This window comes from Temnothorax nylanderi, unplaced genomic scaffold, assembly GCF_030848795.1.
Source record: "Temnothorax nylanderi isolate EJ_2023f unplaced genomic scaffold, tnyl_v1.0 TNYL_tig0455_pilon, whole genome shotgun sequence".
Lineage (NCBI taxonomy): Eukaryota > Metazoa > Arthropoda > Insecta > Hymenoptera > Formicidae > Temnothorax > Temnothorax nylanderi.
This window is the reverse complement of record NW_027249517.1, coordinates 83,067-105,605: the sequence shown is the minus strand read 5'-3', so window position 1 is coordinate 105,605 and position 22,539 is coordinate 83,067. Positions and strand designations below refer to the sequence as shown.

General features: G+C 38.3%; 1 protein-coding gene across 2 annotated transcripts; it reads left to right on the top strand.

The window, feature by feature from the left end:
- The first annotated feature begins 280 nt into the window (after positions 1-280).
- LOC139782951 (uncharacterized) lies at positions 281-4,627 on the top strand. Of its 2 annotated transcripts, none has more exons than XR_011721071.1 (5): positions 281-719; positions 800-2,283; positions 2,554-2,750; positions 3,170-3,887; positions 4,442-4,627. XR_011721071.1 is itself a non-coding variant. In XM_071722035.1 (5 exons), exons 3-5 carry the CDS (start codon positions 2,612-2,614, stop codon positions 4,444-4,446), a joined length of 699 nt encoding a protein of 232 aa, XP_071578136.1. In that variant the 5' UTR covers positions 281-719; positions 800-2,283; positions 2,554-2,611; the 3' UTR covers positions 4,447-4,627. The 2 variants fall into 2 exon arrangements, 1 of the variants encoding a protein (XP_071578136.1); XM_071722035.1 differs by having other exon boundaries at positions 3,170-3,724.
- The last annotated feature ends 17,912 nt before the right edge of the window (positions 4,628-22,539 follow it).

Here is a 22,539-nt window from a genome sequence, read left to right as displayed (position 1 = left end):
TGAGATCCCGCGATTTCCGCGCGAGAGTTGACATGCCGCGCGCGCGGTAGATCGTCCCGACTCCCGGCCGCGGTAAATCGTCGTTGTTGGTCGTTGTGTCAGTGACAGTCGCGCGTGCGACCGCATCGTCCAGCGTTCGCCGCATCGTCTCGGCGTCATTGTCGTCGCCGTTGTAGTGGTGGTGGTGTCGGTGGTGGTCATTGTCGTCGTCGTCGTCGTCGTCGTCGTCGTCGTCGTCGTGGTGGTGGTGGTGGTGGTGGTGGTGGTGGTGGTGGTCGTGGCCGTCGTCGTCGTCGTCGTCGTCGTTGCTCCGTACAAAGCGACGTAAATCACAGAATCCCTGGGTCCTGACGGAGCGATTCCGACGACGTGTCGTCGTCGGCGCGTCGAGGAATCGGCACGAGGACGCCGTCGATTCCCGTCGACAAGGAGCAACTCAAGAAGGCAGTTCTTGCGGTGAGAAAAGATAAAATAAAAAAAATACCACACAGACAGAACCGCAGCCTTCGACGAGCAGTGGGCGTAAATCGAAATCAAGGAAGCAGCAGCGGTCGGATTCTGACGAAGACTTGGATAATACGTGCTGCGTGTGCTCAAAGAAGTTGACAATAAACAGAGCATATGGGAAACAGTGCATTGCGTGCGAGCGTAGGGCACACAACACATGCGTGCGCTTGTCAGGATCTGTATTCACGTGCCTAAAATGTTTTATGGAATAGGTAAAACAATTATTTTTTAATAAATTTTTATATTTTTCTCTTAAAAAACAATTATTAAAATGTATCCTATTATTTTTCAGGATTAGATGTATGTATATGTATTGAAAATGCAGTGTGACGGATAAACCCCGGGGGGGGGGGATGACGGTTAAACCCCGGCATTTTTGAGATTTCAATTTTTCCACCGTTGTCGTTTTTGCTCTATACCGGTTAAACAAAGCGACGTAGATAAAAATTTCCTATATAAATTTTGTAGCTAAAGGTTCACTCTTTACAGTGGTATACCACATTTAACTAAAATGATTTATTTTCTTGTTAAAAATTGGCACCGAAAAAAAACTGACGGTTAGGCCCCGGTCTCCCCTACATTGCTTTATTTATGTTATTAATTCTTTACACTTGTATAGCTTCTCATTAATTAATAAAAAAAAAGAAAAGCAATAGAACATTTAATTTTTGTAAGGTTCTCTTGTCAATCAGGTGTCCCCTTTGCCGTCTAATCTATCGACATGGCTCCATATATGGCAATCGAGTCGTGTGATTTTCCGTGAAAAACAACTTATTTGCTTAGGCTAATGTTTGTCGCTGAGCCACTGAGCCCTTCTTTCGTGTACTCATCCCTTTCATCTTCGTTTCGATTCGCGGCAGCGAATCCGCGAATCCGTGAAACGGTTTAATTTCTAAATAATTTCTAGACTCGCGTCGTCATCCAGACATCTGCATGACTGCATCTTATCCTTGGCGTAGAGAGCTCTTTCTAAATTTCACGATATTTCCAATCTTTCTAATTTCTATCTTTCAGATTTCTGTTTGTATTCTTATATATAGTTCTTTTTTCATTTTTCTTCGTCTTTTTCCTTAATATTTCTTATATTCGTATTTCTCTATTTTTTTCTTCTCCTTTCTTCGTTCTTTTTCACAGTTCTTTTTCTCTCCGTTTTTAAATCTTAACTTCTATCTTTCTTTCTGTTGCGTTTTTTCTATTACATTCTATTTTTCTTTCAACATGGAAACATGTGATAAATCGAAAACAATGTCTAAGCGAAAATTTGTAGAAGCTTGGCTTAGCGATGATGGCTACAAGCCTTGGATACGTCATTTGATAATACTTTGTATAATTGCATAATATGCAATAAAAATTTTTCGTGCAGCTCATCGCATGTTTCCAGACACGCGGATTCTGCGTGTCACAAAAATAATATTAAAGAAAATATTATTGTTGGAATATTTGAATTTTACGCCATTTATTATAAGCTCGCTTGACTCCAGTATTCTTCCTCCTTCTTCTTCTTCCGCTTTCTCTGCGGGGTATTCATTAGTTGTCTGATGGCTGACGAGGTGTACAGATCGAAGTGTGTGATCAATAAATCGAAACCTTTTCCAAAGACGAAATACCGAGTTTTGGGTTTTCTACTCCTTCACCAAACAATAATGTCAAGAGGTTATGGGCCAAGCACGTTTCCGCTGCGCTTAAATATAATTGTTTGGAAGGAATAAAGTAGGAAAAGGAGAAGGACTGGAATGTTCTGCTTGACGAGGCCTTGTGCCGGTTTTGGAAAGTAAGGTAATGTGAGAATGAGTTCTTGTTCATCGTGTATGTCTCCTGGAACGATGATGGTAGAGAGACTCTGATATTTTTGCTGTGTGCATAAAAGTGCTTTGTGAACAATGGCGGACATGGCGGCGTTTGTAGTGTTATGTGTATGATTGTTTGATCGATAAGCCTTGACGCCATGTTGAGTGCTTGAAAACGAAGTCGAAAACTCGCTGCTGATAGATGGCGTTACGAGTGGCATTAAACGATTACCGGTATAGTTGTATCGATGTGTTGCAGGTTACTCTAACCTCAAAAGACAGTTGTCAAATAACAAGAGGCTAATCTCTAATAAATTATGTCGACGGTTCAGAAAGTATTAGAGCGATGCAGACGTGCGTTGCTCATTGAGACGGTTGAAGATATGGAAGCGGAGGTCAAAATAGATGAAGCGTTTTTCACTGCGATTTTCTCGTCGGGTGAAACAATCAATTTAAGTACGTACTTTTCATTTTCAGTTTTTCCTTTTGCTTACGACTGTGTAACGACTGTTAACGAATGTTATTTTTACAATGTTAACGAGAGACTGGTAACGACGGTTTATGTTTGGAAAGGTTTAAAATGAAAGCCACACGAATCCGTTTGTCTGGGTTGTTCTAGTCGAATGAAATTGTGTTCATTTCTGAAGACTGGAGCAACTAGGTTTGTCTCGGAAACACACGGAAGTAACGGGTGTGAAAGAGCAAATCTGCTCTGAGTCACTCTGGCTTGTGTTCAGTCTGAGTGGCTTAAGAGCGGGCTTTTGTACACTTATGTGTCGAAATTATTAAACCGATACACAGTCATTATCTTTTCGATTCGGAAGATAAATGACAATTCTAAAACGAGAAGTTAACGAATGTAAATTTTATTTAAGGTAAAAAATCTCTGAAAGACGAGTGGGAGGATTTAAGAGCAGAGCTTGCAAGTGCAAAACAGAAACACAAACCAGACAGCGGCGATGCCAGAAGCAGTAAAAAGACTGAGGCTAAGGTGGATAGAGATAACATCACTGAGAGTGATGAAGAAAGACTTTTAGCTGATCCAGATGGTGGAACAACAGAGGAAGGTCCCGGAGAGAACGAGGATCGACGTAAAGACTCGAACGACAGTGTTGAACAGGAAAATAACCAGAGTAAGGAACAAGCCTTGGAAAAGCCAATGCAGACGGACAACGGTCAGAACGAAAAGATGGTTAACTTTGAAAGAAGGCTTGATAATAAAATTCAACATCTGGAGCGTATGATGAGCACAACGATAAACTTGCATTCCAAAATGCAAGATAATTTCAAGCTATGGCTTAGACAGCGCGAGCTAGATGACGAGAGGGCGAAGAAACCGAGAATAGAGTCTATTGTGACTCTTTCTCCTAATAGTAAAATTACGACTGAACCTCGGACACTCGCAAAGACGACGAGTACATTGAACGACGGTAATAAAAAAACTAGTAGATAATGGTCAATCTGAGCATGCTGAAGCAAAGACTGGTGTAACTAACAATACGACTGGCTCAAGTACTGCTTCAATTGATTCTCACGGTTTTGCGAATCAAGTAACAGAGGCGATCAAAATTCAATTGATTGGTAAAGACAGTGGTACGAAACATGATTATAAACTGGAACCGCGGGTAAAATATGAATACTTTTATGAGTTTTTGGCATCGGAGTTGCGTACTATTGATTTAATGTATGTTATTGATAAGACAGTTGCTCCGCCTGAAGGTTTGAATGATAATTTAAAAGAAAAACACAAGTTTAAAGTTTGCGACATTCTCATAAATAGAGTTGATAAATTTTATCATACAAAAACTCTGCAAATTAAAGATCCCGTTGAAATGTTAAATAAATTAAAAGAGTTTAAACGATGTGAAGTCAATGTAACGAGTGTAAGCGTTCGAAAACAATTATATTCAATTCAGTATAATGCGAATCGCGAAACTGCAATGCAATTCATGGATTGTTTCGAAGAAATAGTACACAATTATGAGTCAATTCAGGGTTCAACTCCTTTGTCCAATGATGAGAAACGTGATGCTCTGTATAATGCAATTATGAATCAGGTGCCGGAAGTTCAATCAGTCGAGTTTATAACAAAAAACCAAACTGGCAAGGGTTTGACCTATGATTTGCTAAAATCATTTATACTTCAGGCTGAAGCTAATCGTGTCCAAACAACGACAAGTAATCATCCAGGATACAAAAACCAGCACGATAGGTTCTGCCTCTCTAGTTAACACAAAACAGCAAACTAAGTGGGTTAACGAAAGGTGTTATGAATGTAATGACTACGGTCACATGAAGAACGAGTGCCCTCGAAAGGGTCAAGGATTGCGTAAATGTTATGAATGCCAACGATTTACTACCCACAAAGCATACGAGTGTTCTCAGCGAATGTCCAGGCAGGGAAATGGTTCAGGCAGAGGTGGTTATAAAGGTAAACGAAATGTAAATAATAATCAATACAATAAATTCGACAGTCGTCTGCATGCCAGAAACAAACGTTTCTTTAAGGCTAAAGGGAATAGATATAATCGCAACTCACAGTCATTTAAACAAGCTCGTGACGACGGTAAACGACAGTCGAATAAAGAGAACGACAGTAATGCTCCAAAACAATCTAAGAATAAGAAAGATAACACGAATAATCAGCAAAACCAATCTCGAACTGGAATAAGTGAAACCCCGACAATTCATTTTGCAAATCACCAACAAAATAATCCAGGTATGTGTGAATCGAATAACATTGCGTCTGTATATTGTTTTGAATGTCAATTTGATAATCAAATTAAGTCTCTTTCGCCCACTGGTTGTACTCACATTACAAAAGACATTAAAAATTCTCCGAAAGATGACGGTAATCAAAATGATAGCTACGTGTCATTTATCGTGGATTCTGGTGCAACCGAGCATCTTACGAATTCAAAGGAAATCTTTAGTTCTTTTAAAAATATAGGATCCGGTGTCATTAAATGTGCCAATAAAGATAGCATAGCAGATCTAATTGCTGAAGGCAAAGGCACTGTGAGTTTAATTGCCAATACGGACAGTAAGAAATCACTTAAACTGGATAATACTATTTATACGAAGTCACTTTCCGAAAATTTACTTTCATTACGACGCTTTGCAGAAGCGGGTTTGACAACCTATCTAGACGATAAGTGCGTGAATATTTTTGACCCTAAAACGAATAAAGTATTTGCTACGGGCGTGTACGAGAGTCCCTATTGGTTAATCGAGTTTCAGGTCGATAAGAAGCATTTAAAGAAACGACATGATTTGTTTGATGCGATTGCTTTTGACGCGAATACGGTGGAACGAGATTCGGATCAAAATAACGAGATAAAAATTACCGAGTCTAAAGAAACGACAGTCGATAATGAGTGCAAAAATTATGACTCTACAATTAATGATAAACGAATGAGCGAGGATAGCAAGTTGAAGACTGGTGATAATAATATCAGTAAAACTTCGGGTGAAGGGTCCGTAGGGATCACAAATGAAAATAATACAGTCGATAATTATATATTTTCAGATTTTGATACGTTAATTACGAAAAGAAAAATAACTAATTTGGACGATTTGCCGACGGTTGAATTGCTTGAAAGTGATTCCCCTTTAATTAAGTCATATAGCGATTTAATCAAAACAAATAAAGCGATGCTTTGGCACGTACGAATGGGCCACGCGTCAGTCAATTATTTGCGTAAGTTGCAAAATCTATGGAAAAATAACAAGGATCTGCAATCCGTAATTTTTGACGATAGTATACTCGAATGTGAAATATGCGCACTTACTAAATTATCAAAATTGCCTTTTCGAAGCGAAAGAAATAGAGCAATGCGACCGTTACAAATTATACATTCAGATGTGATGGGTAAAATCTCTCCGTCTACTCATCCACATGGGTTTCACTACATTTCTGTATTTATCGATGATTTTTCACGTATGGCTCTAGCGTACCCAATGAAAACGAAGGACGAAACTGGCCACTGTTTGGAACGGTTTATCAAGAGTTCGCGAAACTTACTTGGCAAAGACGAAAAAATCTGCTACCTAAGATCAGATCAAGGAACAGAATACATGGGAGGTTATACAAACAATGTGTTAATTCGCGAAGGAATAGAAAGCCAACCTGCTTGTCCAGATACTCAGGGGCGGATTTACCACTAGGCAGAGTAGGCAACTGCCTAGGGCGGCAAATTTTTGGGGGCGGCAAATTTTGGGGCGTGAAAAAATTTGAATTTAATAATTTATAATGACATTACATGACATTTCAACTGAAAACATTTTTTCTTCAAGATTTTTTCATAAATGTTGTTTATCATTGATAGAACACTTCTTGCTTCTTGGTACAAAAAGTTTCTAAATACATCTAAAAATATTCTATTCATATCTTCTTCTTTTTTAAGTAAACAAAAGAACTGCCAAGATTTGCTACCAAGATATATACAGAGAGAAAGATGAGAGTGGTCATGCCCGCGTTTTGATTGTACCCGAATCCTGTCGGTATGTGCACGTTTTTGTGGTTCTCTTCCGTGCTATGCTATGTCCACGATTTTTTGATTTGCTTTGGAAATAAAACCAAAAAATCGTAAATCTAACGGAAGAGAATAAAAAAATCATGAACATAACATGAAAGAGAACCCCAAAATCATTGACATTACCACAAAATAGTGGACATAGCACGGAAGAGAACCACAAAAACGTGCACATACCGACAGGATTCGGGTACAGCCAAAACGCGGGCATGACCACTCTCATCTTTCTCTCTGATATATATAAAACAGCGCGTTGCATTTGTTTAGCTCGACAACTCACTTGCGCTGTGTCGCACATCGATGCATCGTATCTTTTGTTTATATGGTATATACAGTAGCGTATACAGTAGGAAAGAATAAATTACTGGAGGAATGTACTAAAACGCGTGGTGGCAACTGTAAAAGCCCTGGCTTCACGTGGTCTTTCGTTTAGAGGACACGATGAAGTATTTGGATCTGTAAAAAACGGGAACTATCTAATGTCTTTGGAACTTATCGCAGAATTTGATCCGTTTTTAGCCGATCACATTTCACGATATGGTAATCCTGGCAGTGGTCACACTAGTTACCTCTCTTCTACTATTTGCGAAGAATTTATTCATCTAATGGCGGATAAAGTGACAAGTCTCATTATTGCTCAATTGAAATCGGGAAAATATTTTTCGATTATTGTCGATTCTACGCCAGACATATCCCACGTCGATCAACTAACTTTTATTGTCAGATACGTCCTTAATGATGGTTTACCTATTGAACGCTTCCTGGAATTTATTCCCAACATCGGCCACTCAGCAAAGGCAATGGAGAAAGCAGTAACTGGCATATTAAATAAATATGAAATTGACATCACGAACTGTCGAGGACAGTCTTACGACAACGCAGCTAATATGTCGGGTGCTTATAACGGGCTGCAGGCACAAATTAAAAAGCTATCGCCACAAGCGGAATATGTCCCTTGTTCAGCTCACTCGCTCAATTTAATTGGCGAATCCGCTGCAGAAAGCTGTGAAGAGGCATGTAGATTTTTTGCACTTGTACAAGAGATATTTAATTTCTTTGCTTCCTCGACTCAACGCTGGGAAATTCTCCAAAATGAGATCCAGCTAAACAAAAAATTAAAGGAAGACAAAAATGAAACGACTACCATAAAAAGTTTATCGGTGACTAGGTGGTCGGCACGCGCAGATGCTTGTCGAGGTTTGTACGAATCGTGGGACGACATTATACATGTACTAAAATTAATCGAAGATAATAAGCAACAGAAAGCTATCGTCAGATGTGAAGCGAAGGGCATTCGGCTTAAACTTGAACGACTAGAAACAGCTTTTATGACAGTTTTTTGGGGTTTCATTTTGAGCAGAATTAATGCAACCAATAAAAAACTGCAGAGTGTAGATATTGATATATTTACATATGTGAAGCTTTACGATTCATTAATTAATTTAATTACAAATATTCGCGAAGACTTCAACTATTATGAGGAGAAGGCACTGAGCTTTTCGGTAGTGCAAGAGTACGAGAAGGATACGAAACGACAGAAGAAGAGAAAGATACGTTCTGACGAATCTAGTAGCGATGGAGAAAGATTGACCGGACGAGAGGATTTACGAATTAATACGTTTTTAGTCATAATTGATAACCTCCTTATGGAGTTTAAAAAACGCCACATTGCTTATCAGCGATTTCACGAAAAATTCGCTTTCCTCATCAACCTACCATCCTTAAGTCCAGATGAAATACGAAAAAAAGCAATCAATTTGCAGAAGACATATCAGTCGGACCTTGAAGAAACTTTTGCAGATGAATGCCTTCATTTTGGTGCACACTGTTCCACGGGCCATGAAAAATCGGAAACTTCTTTGAAATTATTAAAATGGATTCGAGAAGAAGATCTGCAAACCGTGTATCCAAATGTCGATATCGCACTTCGCATATGTGCTTGTGTTCCAGTTACGAACTGTACGGGAGAACGTAGTTTTTCATGGTTGCGCCGTGTTAAAAACTATTTACGTTCTACGATGAATGAGGATAGACTCAACGCACTCGCCATACTCAGCATAGAATCACAATTATCGAGATCTTTAGATTATGACGATATAATTAATGAGTTTGCGAAAAAAAAATCGAGACGGGAAAATTTATAAGTACAATCAATATTTAAATAAAATTTCTTTTTTCACGCCTTACATGGGCGGCAAATATTTTAGTGCCTAGGGCGGCACAAGCCCAAAATCCGCCCCTGCAGATACTCCACAGCATAATGGAATTTCTGAGAGGTTTAATCAAACTTTACAGAAAAGGATAAGATCCATCATGTTTGATTCAAAGCTTCCATCAAATATGTGGGATTTAGCCTTGGGAGCAGCTATTTATGTGTATAATCGAACCCCTCACAAATCAATCGACTTTATAGCCCCTCTTGAAAAGTTTGCGCCAAACTTTCGTTATGATGTAAATCAAATCAAACGATTTGGCTGTTTGGCTTATTGGTCAGTTACGAGAAAACCAGACTCCAAGTTTTCGGCACGAGCAGTACGAGGAGTTCTAGTAGGGTATACTCCTTCCGGATATGTATTTTTGAACCCGGAATCGGGAAAATTTTTCGAATCGAGAAACGTCAGATTTAATGAAAAAATTGTATATGGAGATAAATATGAAAAGGATTCAATTCAAAACTGGCCATTTCCTGAAACAATTCAGTCGAAAAACGAAGAGTGTATGCGATTTGAAGAAAATGACGTAGTCAGAGTTGAGAAGAATGACAGTGTGACGTTGGAAACGGAGGGAGAACAAAGAAGGAAACGAGGCAGACCCCGGAAACGGCAGTTAAAACCAGAAGAAGAAAGTACTGATAAAACAATTAAGAAACAAAAAGTAGTACAATCAATGACACGAGAGCCTTATGCTACTCGAAGTCGGAAAATTATTGATACGAGTTTTATTAAGCTTACAGAAGCGACGACAGTTTCGAAGGAATATGAGTTTCCAACTCTAGAGGAAGAATTTGAGAAAACAAAGGACATCTCAGACGATGAAATATTACACTGCCTACACGCAAAAATCAATAACGACCCTCAAACATTTAAACAAGCCATACAGTCTGAAGAGAAAAACGAGTGGATTAAGGCAATTAACGATGAGTTGAAATTCATGGAGAAAAATGAAGTATGGTCTTTGGTAGATCGCCCAAAGGTCGGAAATGACGGTAAAAGGCCAAATATTATTGATTCAAAATGGGTGTTTAAACGAAAGAACGACAGTTTTGGAAATGTTAAATACAAAGCAAGGTTAGTAATACGAGGATTTAAAGATACAAACTCATATGACTTGAAAGAAACGTATGCACCAGTTTCTAGACTGACACTTGTACGAACGGTACTGGCATTAATAAATTTTCATGATCTCGATGTATGCCAATTAGACGTAAAGACTGCCTTTCTTAACGGAACGATAGAAGACAATGTGTACATGGAAATTCCAGACGGAATGGAAATTTCAGATGAAATACGAGGGTCTAAAGTGTGCAAACTTAACAAAGCTCTTTATGGGTTACGAATCAGTCCTAAAAGATGGAACAAGAAATTTACCGAGGAGGCAAATGCCTTAGGGTTGGTAAATGACGATTATGATCCTTGCTTGTTTACGTGGAGTTCGGGAAAATCCAGAGTCATTTTACTTATATACGTGGACGATATGTTATTGGCAAGTAACGACAGTAAGAAATTAGTGGAAGTAAAGAACGAATTAATGAAATCATTTGAAATGACTGACCTGGGAGAGCCAAAGAATTTTCTAGGTATGAACATCCAAAGAGATAGGGAAACAAGAGCCATGACGATCACTCAGGAAAAGTATATCGATAAAATCTTGACGAAGTTCGGCTTCGATAATGAGTTCCCACAAAACACTCCTATGATAACACGACAAGTCGCGAATCGTGAAAGACGACAGCGCGAACAAGACGAAGATAACGATTTTAAAGAAGATGCTCTTGATATTCCGGACAGAGAAGCTATTGGTAGCCTTTTATATTTGGCTGGTGCTACGCGCCCAGATATTGCTTATGCAGTGAACGTTCTGAGTAGACATCAAATCGACCCAACTGAAAACGAGTGGAACATGGTTAAAAGAGTATTTAGATATCTGAAAGGTACGAAAACTGTTGGTCTAAAATACTTAGGACGACGGAACGACTTGTTAGCTTATTCTGATGCTAGTTTTGCCGATTGCAAATCATCAATTTCTACTTGTGGCTTTATAATACGACTTTTTGGAGATACAATATCTTGGGCGCGCGAATAAACAAAGTTATGTTGCCCTTTCTACCTGTGAAGCTGAGTACGTGGCAATGAGCCAAGCTTGCCAGGAAATAATTGCCATTAACAAATCTATAATGCGCATATCTAATAGCAGTTTACTCCCTGCTATACTTCGATGCGACAATAAAGCGGCAACTATTTGTGCACAGACTAGTGGCGGAAATAGATTGAGACACATGACAGAGATACACCAGGACTATGTAAAAGAATGTGTTAAATACGACCGTATTGTTATTGAATGGGTTTCAACGAAAAATCAATGGGCTGACATAATGACGAAACCTTTGTGTTCTGAAATCCATATTCAATTACGAAATAAAATCTTAAATTACGATTGTTTTGAATAGACTGATTAATTATAAATTATGATTGTTCGATCAGATGAATTAAATATATGACTGTATAAATACTAAAGAAAAGGATGATATAATAACGACTGGTATTTGTAATTTTTGAAATTTTAGGAAGCCGATAAATCAAAGGTAACGACGGAATGAACGAGAAGAAGACAGTATGAACAAAGTAGTTTATAACAGCAAAATGACTGGAAATTTAAGGATAACGATAAAGTTCTAAGAAAAAACGTAGTTTAAGTTTACTCGAATGAAACAAGTTGATATCACATTATATAATTTTATATGTTAACGCCAAAGATTATATTGTTCTGTAACCTAGATTAAGAGTTTACATATTGATATATATATCTATATAGTTTTGTAGTAAAAGACGTTATGAGACCAAGTTTGAGTCATAAAGAACATACCAGAGTCAAACTCGGGAGGGAGTGTTGAAATATTTGAATTTTACGCCATTTATTATAAGCTCGCTTGACTCCAGTATTCTTCCTCCTTCTTCTTCTTCCGCTTTCTCTGCGGGGTATTCATTAGTTGTCTGATGGCTGACGAGGTGTACAGATCGAAGTGTGTGATCAATAAATCGAAACCTTTTCCAAAGACGAAATACCGAGTTTTGGGTTTTCTACTCCTTCACCAAACAATAATGTCAAGAATTATAAATGATGATAATAACAGCATAAATGTCACAGAACAACAAGGACATCATAAACAAAAATTCAGAAAACAATGGTTGTATAAAAAGGAATTTAGACCATAGTTACGCGAAATGCCAAATGATGTCAACTCAACATTTTGTTCAATTTGTGATTTATCAATTGCTTGCGGACTATCACATATATATCGACACGCAGAATCCAAAATGCATAGAGATAAGTTGGAAAAAAGTAATATAGAAGCGAACAAATCGAACGAAGGTTTGAATACCGATGAATCACATTTGTCGTTTGATGAGCGAATAAAATATTTAGATATTAGATTTGCTGCCTTTATTGCAGAAAAAAATATCCCTCATCAAACTGTAACAGAGATTCTCAGTTTTTTTCAACAGGTAAACGATCTGAATCTATTGAAAAGCATGATTATGGGTCGAACGAAATGTAAAAATATTATATCAAATGTTTTATGCCCGATAGAGACAGATCATGTCGTTAAGAACATTCAGCATACGAAATTTTCTATTTTTATAGATGAAACATCAGATATAATTAACAACAAATGGATGACGTTTTTTGTACGATACGTTGATTCCGAGACTTTAGACACTCGGTCGCAATTAGTAAAATTAATTGATATTGATGCAAGAGATTCTAGTGCAGAAAAATTATTTAATGCATTTAAATACAAAATGTATAAACTGCAGATTCCGTTTTCAAATATTCTTGCCCTGTCATGCGATAATGCGTCTGTGATGACAGGAAAACATTTATCTTTCAAAAAGAAACTGCAAGAAAAGTGCAAAAATTTATTAACATTTTCATGTCCATGCCATTCCGCTGCATTAGCTTCGCACGCTGCATGCGCTAAAATACCCCCATTCTGTGCAGAATTCCTCAAAAAAATTTCAAATTATATTAATGGCAGTCCGAAGCGTTCAGCTATTTTTGATGAATTTTGCGAATTTCCAAGAAAAAAATCGCAAAATTTTAAAGTTATGCGGTGGCTTTCACATTACTTATGTGTCGACAGACTACTCGAGTCGTGGGATACTATAAAATATTTTCTTAACGAAATGGTCATTAGCGATAAAACAAATAAGTCTGAAGTATTAAAAGACTTACTTACAAGTATAATATTTTCTGAGCAGGAAAATCATAAACCTATTAACAATGTTAATTTAAGATCAGAGTGCGAGAAATATTTTGATAAATTAATCACAGAAGGACATGCAGATGTAATTCCAAGTATTCGACAAAACTGTTTGCAATTTTATGTCGTTGCTGCCGAAGAAATTAAAAAAAAATTACCAATGCATGATATATTTTTATATAAATTACAAGTTTTTAAACCTTCTGTAGCTTTATTTGACAGCAACAGAGAAACATCTTTCAATGATATTTCTTTTATCACAAAAACCCTGAGTGGTTTTGATGAAAATAGTTTAAAGGAAGAATGGCTTGCATTATATCATGATTTTACTATTGAGGAAAAAAAGAATATTTCCACATTAAATTTTGATAACATGTGGAAAGAGATTCTAAAACATCAGTCTAATAATATTGCGAAGTATCCTAATTTAACATTACTTCTGAATGCGATATGTACGTATAGTCTATTAGTAATTATGAGAAACATAACATTTAATTTAATTTTGTTGTAGATAATACATTTAGCTGTACTATCTATTATAAATACTTAGGGCTCGGCATATTCCGTATACACCGAGCTAAACGAACGAGAAGTGGGAAGGACAAAAGGAAAGCCTCTCCCACCTCTCTACACGTGCGAGAGAGCTGAGCTCTCAAGAACAGGCGGGCATCGGTTGTAGGCAGAAGGAATATCAGCCTCGTTCGATAACGGTCAATATAGGCAAAGTGGGCCGGACTGTATCAAATAATATTAAACCAATTTTTCTCCATCAAACTGGTGTGTTTTCCTTTTATTTCAACATGGTAGCACAGCGTGGTTCCGCTCTAAAGTAAAAAGGTGAATTTCGCTCTTCAGGCTACGGGTTCAGTCACGAGGGAACGTCTGAGCACTGTTCAAAAAGGAATAAGATTGTGTTTTGAATACGAAGGAAAATTCAAACACTGTATACAAAATGGACAAGGAGATCAAGATTCCAGTATTTGATGGAGAAGATTACAGCGTGTGGAAAATAAGAATAAGGATGTTCTTGAAATTGAAGAAATGTGAGACAGTAATAACAAGAGAAAGAACAACAGCTGATACAGAAGAAGATTGGATCGAGCAAGATTTGAAGGCTATGAATATTATATACAGTGCAATCTCCAATAAGCAGTTGGAATTTGTGTGTAACGAAGATTCAGCTTATAAGGTGATCAAGAAATTAGATAATATGTATTTGAAGGAGTCAACAGCACTACAGATTGTCTGCAGAAACAAGTTAAAAAAATTGAGACTGAGTAATTTCAGTGACACTGCGACGTTTTTTAATGAATTTGAAAAATCAGTGAATGAGTTGAGAAGTGCTGGTGCAAAAATAGGTGAAAAAGACCCAGACAGCAAACTATATGCTAAATACGCTACCAGAATCATATAGTTACATTGGAGATCTAATCGATACACTGAGGGAAGAAGATCAGACTGCTGATTATATCAAAACTAAGATTAAATTGGCTGAAATGAAGAATAGAAGTGAAGATCAAGGGACGAAGACAAATGTATTTGCCGCTAAAAGGAATCAAAGAGGAAGGTGTCACAAGTGCAACAAGGAAGGGCATTTTGCAAGAGACTGCCCAGAAAATGATCAAGCCATGAAAAACAATGGAACGTGGAGAGGATCATCGCGTGGCCGAGGCAGAGGTCGAGGTGGTAGAGGCAACAATACGAAAGGACGTGGTTACTCAAATTATCAGCAACAAGGAGCCAGAAATGACGGTGAGAAGAATAACACGGGAGCGAGTGCTTGGGTAGCAAGAACGTGTTCAGCTCAAGGTGAGAAAATACATAAAAACGATATGTGCGCAGTGGAATGGCTACTTGACAGTGGATGTACAGACCACATCGTGAATAACGAACGTTATTTTGAAAGTTCAATTGTATTGAAGGAACCGGTAAAAATTTATTTAGGTGATAATCGCGTAGTTAAAGCAACGAAAATCGGAAATATTACGACTTATTTTAATGCGTTTGGTTGTGAAAATAGAGTAGATATTAAAAATGTATTTTACGTAAAAGAAATGAAAGTAAATTTAATAAGTTACGGAAAATTAACGGAAAAAAAATACAATTATATCGAAAGGTGATTTAACGAGAATTATAGATGGAAATAATAAAGTTATAGCGGTTGGATATAAGGAAAATCGTGTAATTAAATTGAGAGGTACGTTAAAAGAAAATTTAAATTTTGTAAACAATGCCGAGCGAGTAAATAGTATAAGTCAAAAGGAGAAATGGCATCGTACGTTAGGACACGTAAATTTTGGCTATCTAAATATACTGTGTAAACAACAGTTGCTAGAAGGTGTTCCGAAAGATCTAGAATTTGAATTTATGAAATGCCAGACGTGTATTGAAAATAAAATGACAAGTCTACCGTTTGAAAACAATAGAAAGAGAGCAAAAGAAATTCTAAAAATTATACACACTGATGTGTGTGGTAGCTTCAAAACCTCGGGGTTAAGTGGAGAGAAATATTTTGTTTCCTTTATTGATGATTACAGTAAGATAGCTAAAGTTTACTGCATTAAAGGTAAGGATGAAGTTTATGATTGTTTTGTGCGATTTATAAATGAAAACGAGAATATAACTGGCAAGAAAATTAAATACTTAAGGTGTGACAATGGCACTGAATATTTGAATAATCGTTTTTATAAGCTTGCAAAAGAGAAAGGTATAATTTTAAACAAATGTCCACCTTATGTACACGAACTAAACGGTACGGCAGAAAGGTTCAATAGAACTATAATGGATATGGCGCGTTGTTTATTAGCAGAGGCAAAAGTAGATAAGAAATATTGGCCAGAAATAATATGCGCTGCTACGTATCTGAAAAATCGAACATTAGCAAATACGATTGAGAAAAAGACGCCGTATGAAATATTCTTTAAGAAAAGGCCAAATGTAGAGCATTTATGTATTTATGGTAGTAAAGTATTTGTAAGAAAGCCAGAAACAAAGCGAACGTCTAAATGGGATAAAAAGGGAGATATGGGTATTTTACTGGGATATGATGAAGTAGGATATAGAATATTAATGAATAATAAGATTATTACGGCAAGACATGTAGAAGTAGTAAATGAGAATGTAAAATATATAAATTTTGATGAAAATGAATGTGAAAACGAAAGTACTGTTAGTGATGAGAATGATAGCGTTTTTGAAAGTGCGGATGAAAAAGATGAAGAAAATGTTAAAAATAAAATTAAAAATGATGAATTAAAAGTTCCTCGTAGATCAAACAGGGAAAGAAAAAGCCCAGTAAGATATCCAGACGTTGAAAGTAATAATGTTTATGTAAATTATTGCAGAGTAGAGAGTCCGTGTACATTTGAGGAGGCGATAAATAGCGAAGAGAGTGAAAATTGGCGTAATGCAATGAATCAAGAATTAGCATGTATAGAAAAAAATAAAACGTGGAAATTAGTTGATAAGCCTAAAGATAAAAGGGTATTAGATGTTAAGTGGGTGTATACGAGAAAATCAGATAACCGATATAAAGCTAGGTTAGTTGTGAAAGGTTTTCAACAAACAAATGTAATTGAGGACATATACGCTCCAGTGGCAAAAAGTCAAACATTAAAAACGTTATTTTCATATTGTTGTAAAAATGGTTTGAAAATTGAGCAAATGGATGTTGAAACAGCCTTCTTAAATGGCAAGGTCAACTCTGAGGTATATGTTGCTCAACCTCAAGGTTACGGTGATGGAACGAACAAAGTTTATAAAGTGTATAAAGCTCTGTACGGATTGAAAGAAAGTCCTAGAGACTGGTATGAATGTTTTGATAATTGTGTTACAAAACTCGGATTCGTAAGAAGTAACGTAGATCTTTGTTTGTATAAGAAAGGAAAAGGAAAAGATGAGATTTATTTGCTAATTTATGTAGATGATCTATTGATTTGCAGTAAAAAGAATAGAAATATAAAGAGAATTAAAGAATCGTTGTCAAAAGAATTTAATATGAAAGATTTGGGAGAAATAAATGAGTACCTGGGAATTAATATAAATTATGATTATAATGAAGGGAAAATGAAATTGAACCAAACTAAATACATAGAAACATTAGCAAATAAATATCAAATAGAAAATAGTAAGTTATACAATACTCCTATGGAAACAAATTTAAAAATAAAGTATAGTATAAAAGTATAGAAGATAGTATAAAAGTGTAAAGTATAGAAATTTAATAGGAGCATTATTGTATATAAGTGCGAATACAAGGCCAGATATAAGCTACAGCGTAAACTATTTGAGTAGATATCAAAACAGTTATAATGAGACACATTGGAAGTATGCTTTGCGAATTTTGAAGTATTTATATTTGACAAAAGAATTGAGTTTATACTTTGATAGGAATGAAAATTGCGAATTAGTAGAATGCTATGTTGATGCCGATTGGGCAGGAGATAATATCGATAGAAAATCCACATCAGGATATTTAATTAAATTATTTGGAAATGCAATCGATTGGAGATCTAGAAAGCAAAAATGTATAACAAAGGCATCAACATATGCAGAATACGTGGCCTTATCAGAGTTAGTAAGCGAATTAAAATATATTCGAGAATTGTTGAAGTTTTTCGAAATTAAAATTAATGTACCGATAAAAATTTATGAGGATAATTTAGGAGCATTGAATATTGCAAAAAATGGAAACTTTACCAAGAACTCGAAGCACATTGAAATACACTATCATTTCGTACATGAAAGCGTAAGAGAAAAATTAGTCGATGTATGTAAGATTGAAACGAATGATAATGTAGCGGATATATTTACGAAAGCGTTATGTAAAGAGAAATTTGTTAAATTTAGAGAGAGTTTGAATTTAAAGTAAATGAAGTAAAGATAAGAAAACAGTACAGCGTAAATGTAAGGAGGCGTGTTGTAGATAATACATTTAGCTGTACTATCTATTATAAATACTTAGGGCTCGGCATATTCCGTATACACCGAGCTAAACGAACGAGAAGTGGGAAGGACAAAAGGAAAGCCTCTCCCACCTCTCTACACGTGCGAGAGAGCTGAGCTCTCAAGAACAGGCGGGCATCGGTTGTAGGCAGAAGGAATATCAGCCTCGTTCGATAACGGTCAATATAGGCAAAGTGGGCCGGACTGTATCAAATAATATTAAACCAATTTTTCTCCATCAAACTGGTGTGTTTTCCTTTCATTTCAACAAATTTTAATTAATTTTTTTATGTAGGGGAGACCGGGGTTAAACCGCCAACGGGGTTGAACCGCCAAATCAAATATCTCGGAACCTGTATATTGTGCGAACTCGCTATTAACATTGTAAACGCTGCTTATGGTACCCATGTGACCAACGGAGTTTCGGCAGGTTACCTGCCGTGTTGTGATTTTTACGAGGGCAAACGTGTTTTCGGAAGGTGAAAGTGAAATTTTCTGCGCGTGGAAATATTGTAATATCTGCAATAATGTTTGCTCTCCAAATCTCGAGGTACGTGATTATAAAAAGTAATGCATGCTGAACACGAATCCAGTGTAGTTTTTTCATTATCGTTGATGTCTAATATTTCGTGGGCGATCAAACCTGAAACTTATGTTTGGGGCTTATCCGCCAGTAAGCACCCGGGGCTGGTCCGCCAGTCTCGTCACTGTGACGCGCCGGGCGCACGACTTCAGCTCACGGCGATTTCAGGTTAGGTTTCCCTCGAGCGTAATTCTGTCTTCCCTTGCACGTGCGTCAGTTTGTGTAGGAGGGAAATGGTACGCACGTATCGTCGCAAAACGGGTGTTTTGGCCGACCGAAAAGATGGCGGACCGTTGTTTTCGAGATCGCTCACGCTCACGGCACGTCGGCGAGGTACGGCGAGGCACGGCACGGCTCTGAGATCCCGCGATTTCCGCGCGAGAGTTGACATGCCGCGCGCGCTGTAGATCGTCCCGACTCCCGGCCGCGGTAAATCGTCGTTGTTGGTCGTTGTGTCAGTGACAGTCGCGCGTGCGACCGCATCGTCCAGCGTTCGCCGCATCGTCTCGGCGTCATTGTCGCCGCCGTTGTAGTGGTGGTGGTGTCGGTGGTGGTCATCGTCGTCGTCGTCGTCGTCGTCGTCGTCGTCGTCGTCGTCGTCGTCGTCGTCGTCGTCGTCGTCGTCGTCGTCGTCGTGGTGGTCATCGTCGTCGTCGTCGTCGTCGTCGTGGTGGTCGTGGCCGTTGTCGTCGTGGTGGTCGTGGCCGTCGTCGTCGTGGTGGTCGTGGCCGTCGTCGTCGTGGTGGTCATGGCCGTCGTCGTCGTCGTCGTCGGCGCGTCGAGGAATCGGCGCGAGGACGCCGTCGAATCGGTAAAATGGTCGCGCTCCACCGCGAGCTTTTCTAACCCCCCTGTCGCTATTTATCGCTCCCCCGCGAGAAACGCGGCTTGGTTAGGTTGCTCGAGGGTCCGCGCTGATCCTATGGCACCGGAACGCCGTCACGCGTATTCCCCGTGGTTGCCCGCGTTGACAATGTGACGTGCCGTTGGGGAGTTTACGATTTGGTTAACCTCTGTGTTCACGTGCCTAAATTGTTTTATGGAATAGGTAAAAAATTATTTTTTAATAATGTTTTGCATAAAAATTTTAAATAAATTTTTATATTTTTCTCTTAAAAAACAATTATTAAAATGTATCCTATCATTTTTCAGGATTAGATGTACGTATATGTATTGAAAATGCAGTGTGGCGGATTAGCCCCGGGGGGTGGCGGTTCAACCCCGGCATTTTTGAGATTTCAATTTTTCCACCGTTGTCGTTTTTGCTCTATACCGGTTAAACAAAGCAACATAGATAAAAATTTCCTATATAAATTTTGTAGCTAAAGGTTCACTCTTTACAGTGGTATACCACATTTAACTAAAATTATTTATTTTCTTGTTAAAAATCGGCACCGAAAAAAAACTGGCGGTTTAGCCCCGGTCTCCCCTACCTACTATCAATAAGTTATTTTTCAAAAATTAATAACGAAACTTAAAAAATTTTTACTTCTTTCTGTTCTTCATTTCTTTAACTTAATATCTTTTATGTATACAATATATTTTCATTTTATTTTTAAGCACTTGTAATGAGTTAATACAAAGAAAAGAAACCCAATTTGTAACGCTGATAAATTCCCTCAAAATCGTAATCTTTCTCTCCCAATTGACAATTTAACTGAATTTATAAAATTTAATGAGAGACTCAAAGATGATGATAAACTAAGAGAAGATATGGTGAGCAAAATAAAAAAATAATATTTATTAATTTGTAATTATTTATGGAAACATTATACATATACTATAATATAAAAATACACCTAATTATATTTTCAAATATTGTTTCCAGAATAACAATATTTGAAAATGCTCGGAATACGTATAGAAAAAGATAAAGTTGTTATACCAACAATAAGTTTTTAATGAATATATTAAAGAAGTTTATTACAGCAGAGATTGCAATAAAATTTACTGGCTCTTATATATTATATTTGAAGAAAATCATTTGTTCAAATGTATTTAAATAAATGTATTATAAATGTATTTATTTTATATCTTTTATGTACAGGATAAATTTCAATATAATTAAAAGATTTATTTAATTAATAATTTTCACGTTTTAATTGTGACATAATCAAGAGACACGATAATGTCTCGCGCCTAGTGCGGAAAGGGACACGCGAAGACGCGAGTAAGACGCGCGAGCCGAGTACGATAGGATTTTACGATTCTCGTGGCTGGCGACGCTAGCTCGAGCAAGAAAGAGACGGCAGATGTATGTCTGCGCTCTTCGGCCGCTCGAAGCTGGCCGAACGCCGAGCGCACAGCCGCCGCACACGTACACGGCTGCTCGCTTGTATGCGCTGTGCTGCTGCTTGCTGTAAGCTGCTTGAATCTACCATCTCTGTAGACAGGTGATGGAAAGAGAAGGAGAGAAACGACGGAGTGGTAGAACGAGGAAGGAGAAGAGGTGACGAGCGTGCGTGAGCTGGACTTTGGAGGCAAGGAGAAAGGAGCTAGGGGAGCAGATTAAGGGGGAAGATGGACGAGGATAAAGCGGTGGAGGCGAGGGTATGGATACGGGCGAGGACGAGGGACATAGGAAGAAAGGTGAGTAAGAGGTAGGCGGGAGGAGCGGGGACGGATCAGAAGGGAGGGAAGGCGGCGAGCGGGGGGAGGGAGAGAGAAGGAGGGAGGGGAGGAGAGCAGTGGCAGAAGGGAGGGAAGCGGAGAAAGGACAGAAGCAAGGGAGGCGGAGGGAGATGGTTGGAGTAAAGAGGAGGGGAGGGGAAAGGAAGTGGGTTTTTGTTTCAGAGCGAAGACAGAATAGGAAGGAGGGAAGGTGGCGAGCGGGAGGAGAGAGAGAGACAGGAAAGGAGGGGGAGAGAGCAGTGGCAGAAAAAAGGGAAGCGGAGAAATGGCTGAAGCAAAGAAGGCGGAAGGAGATGGAGGAATGAAGGACGAAGGGAGGGGAAATAATACATACAAGGTTGGCACCGCTTGTCATTGGGAAATAGGCGGGATCGATGGAGCGATAGATCGATAGTCGAAGGAGAGAGGGAAATGCGAGACGAAGGCACGTGGCAGGTAGTAAGATAGCAGTGCGAGCGAAGGTAAGTGAGAGGAGACGGAAAAGTAATCTGCAGCCAAGGAAAATAAGCGAAAAAAGAGAAAGAGGGGAAGGAAGGGAGAGAAGGAATTAGCGAGGAAAAGAGGAGAGAAGTAAGTAAGTAAGGGTGGAATTAGGCAGGTACACGTAAGGGGGGTAGAAGGAAGGAGAGAGAATAAGAGGGGGAGTCAAGAGATAGAAGTAAGGTAGTGAGAGTAAGAAAGGGTGTATAGGAGAATTGGTTATAGATCACCCAGGATTACCCAGGATGAAAGAAGAGGGGAAAATAATAGCCGAGGCGGTGGGAAGGATTGTGGAGGAGAAATCAAAGAAGATGGCGAAGGAAAAGAAGGAGGTGGAGAGAAGGAAGGAGGAGAGGATAGAGGAGTTGGAGGAGAAGGTAAGGAAGATGGTGAAGGAGAAAAAAGAGGTGGATAAAAAGAAGGAGGAGAGGATAGAGGGGCTTGAGGAGAAGGTAAGGAGAATGGAGAGAATGATAGAGAGAATGGTACAAAATGGAGGCAAAAGGAAGAGGGAGGACATCGAAGAGAGTGTGGGGGTGAAGAAGAAATGGTGGGCGGGGGTGGGCGAGAGAAACGAGGATAAACAGAGGA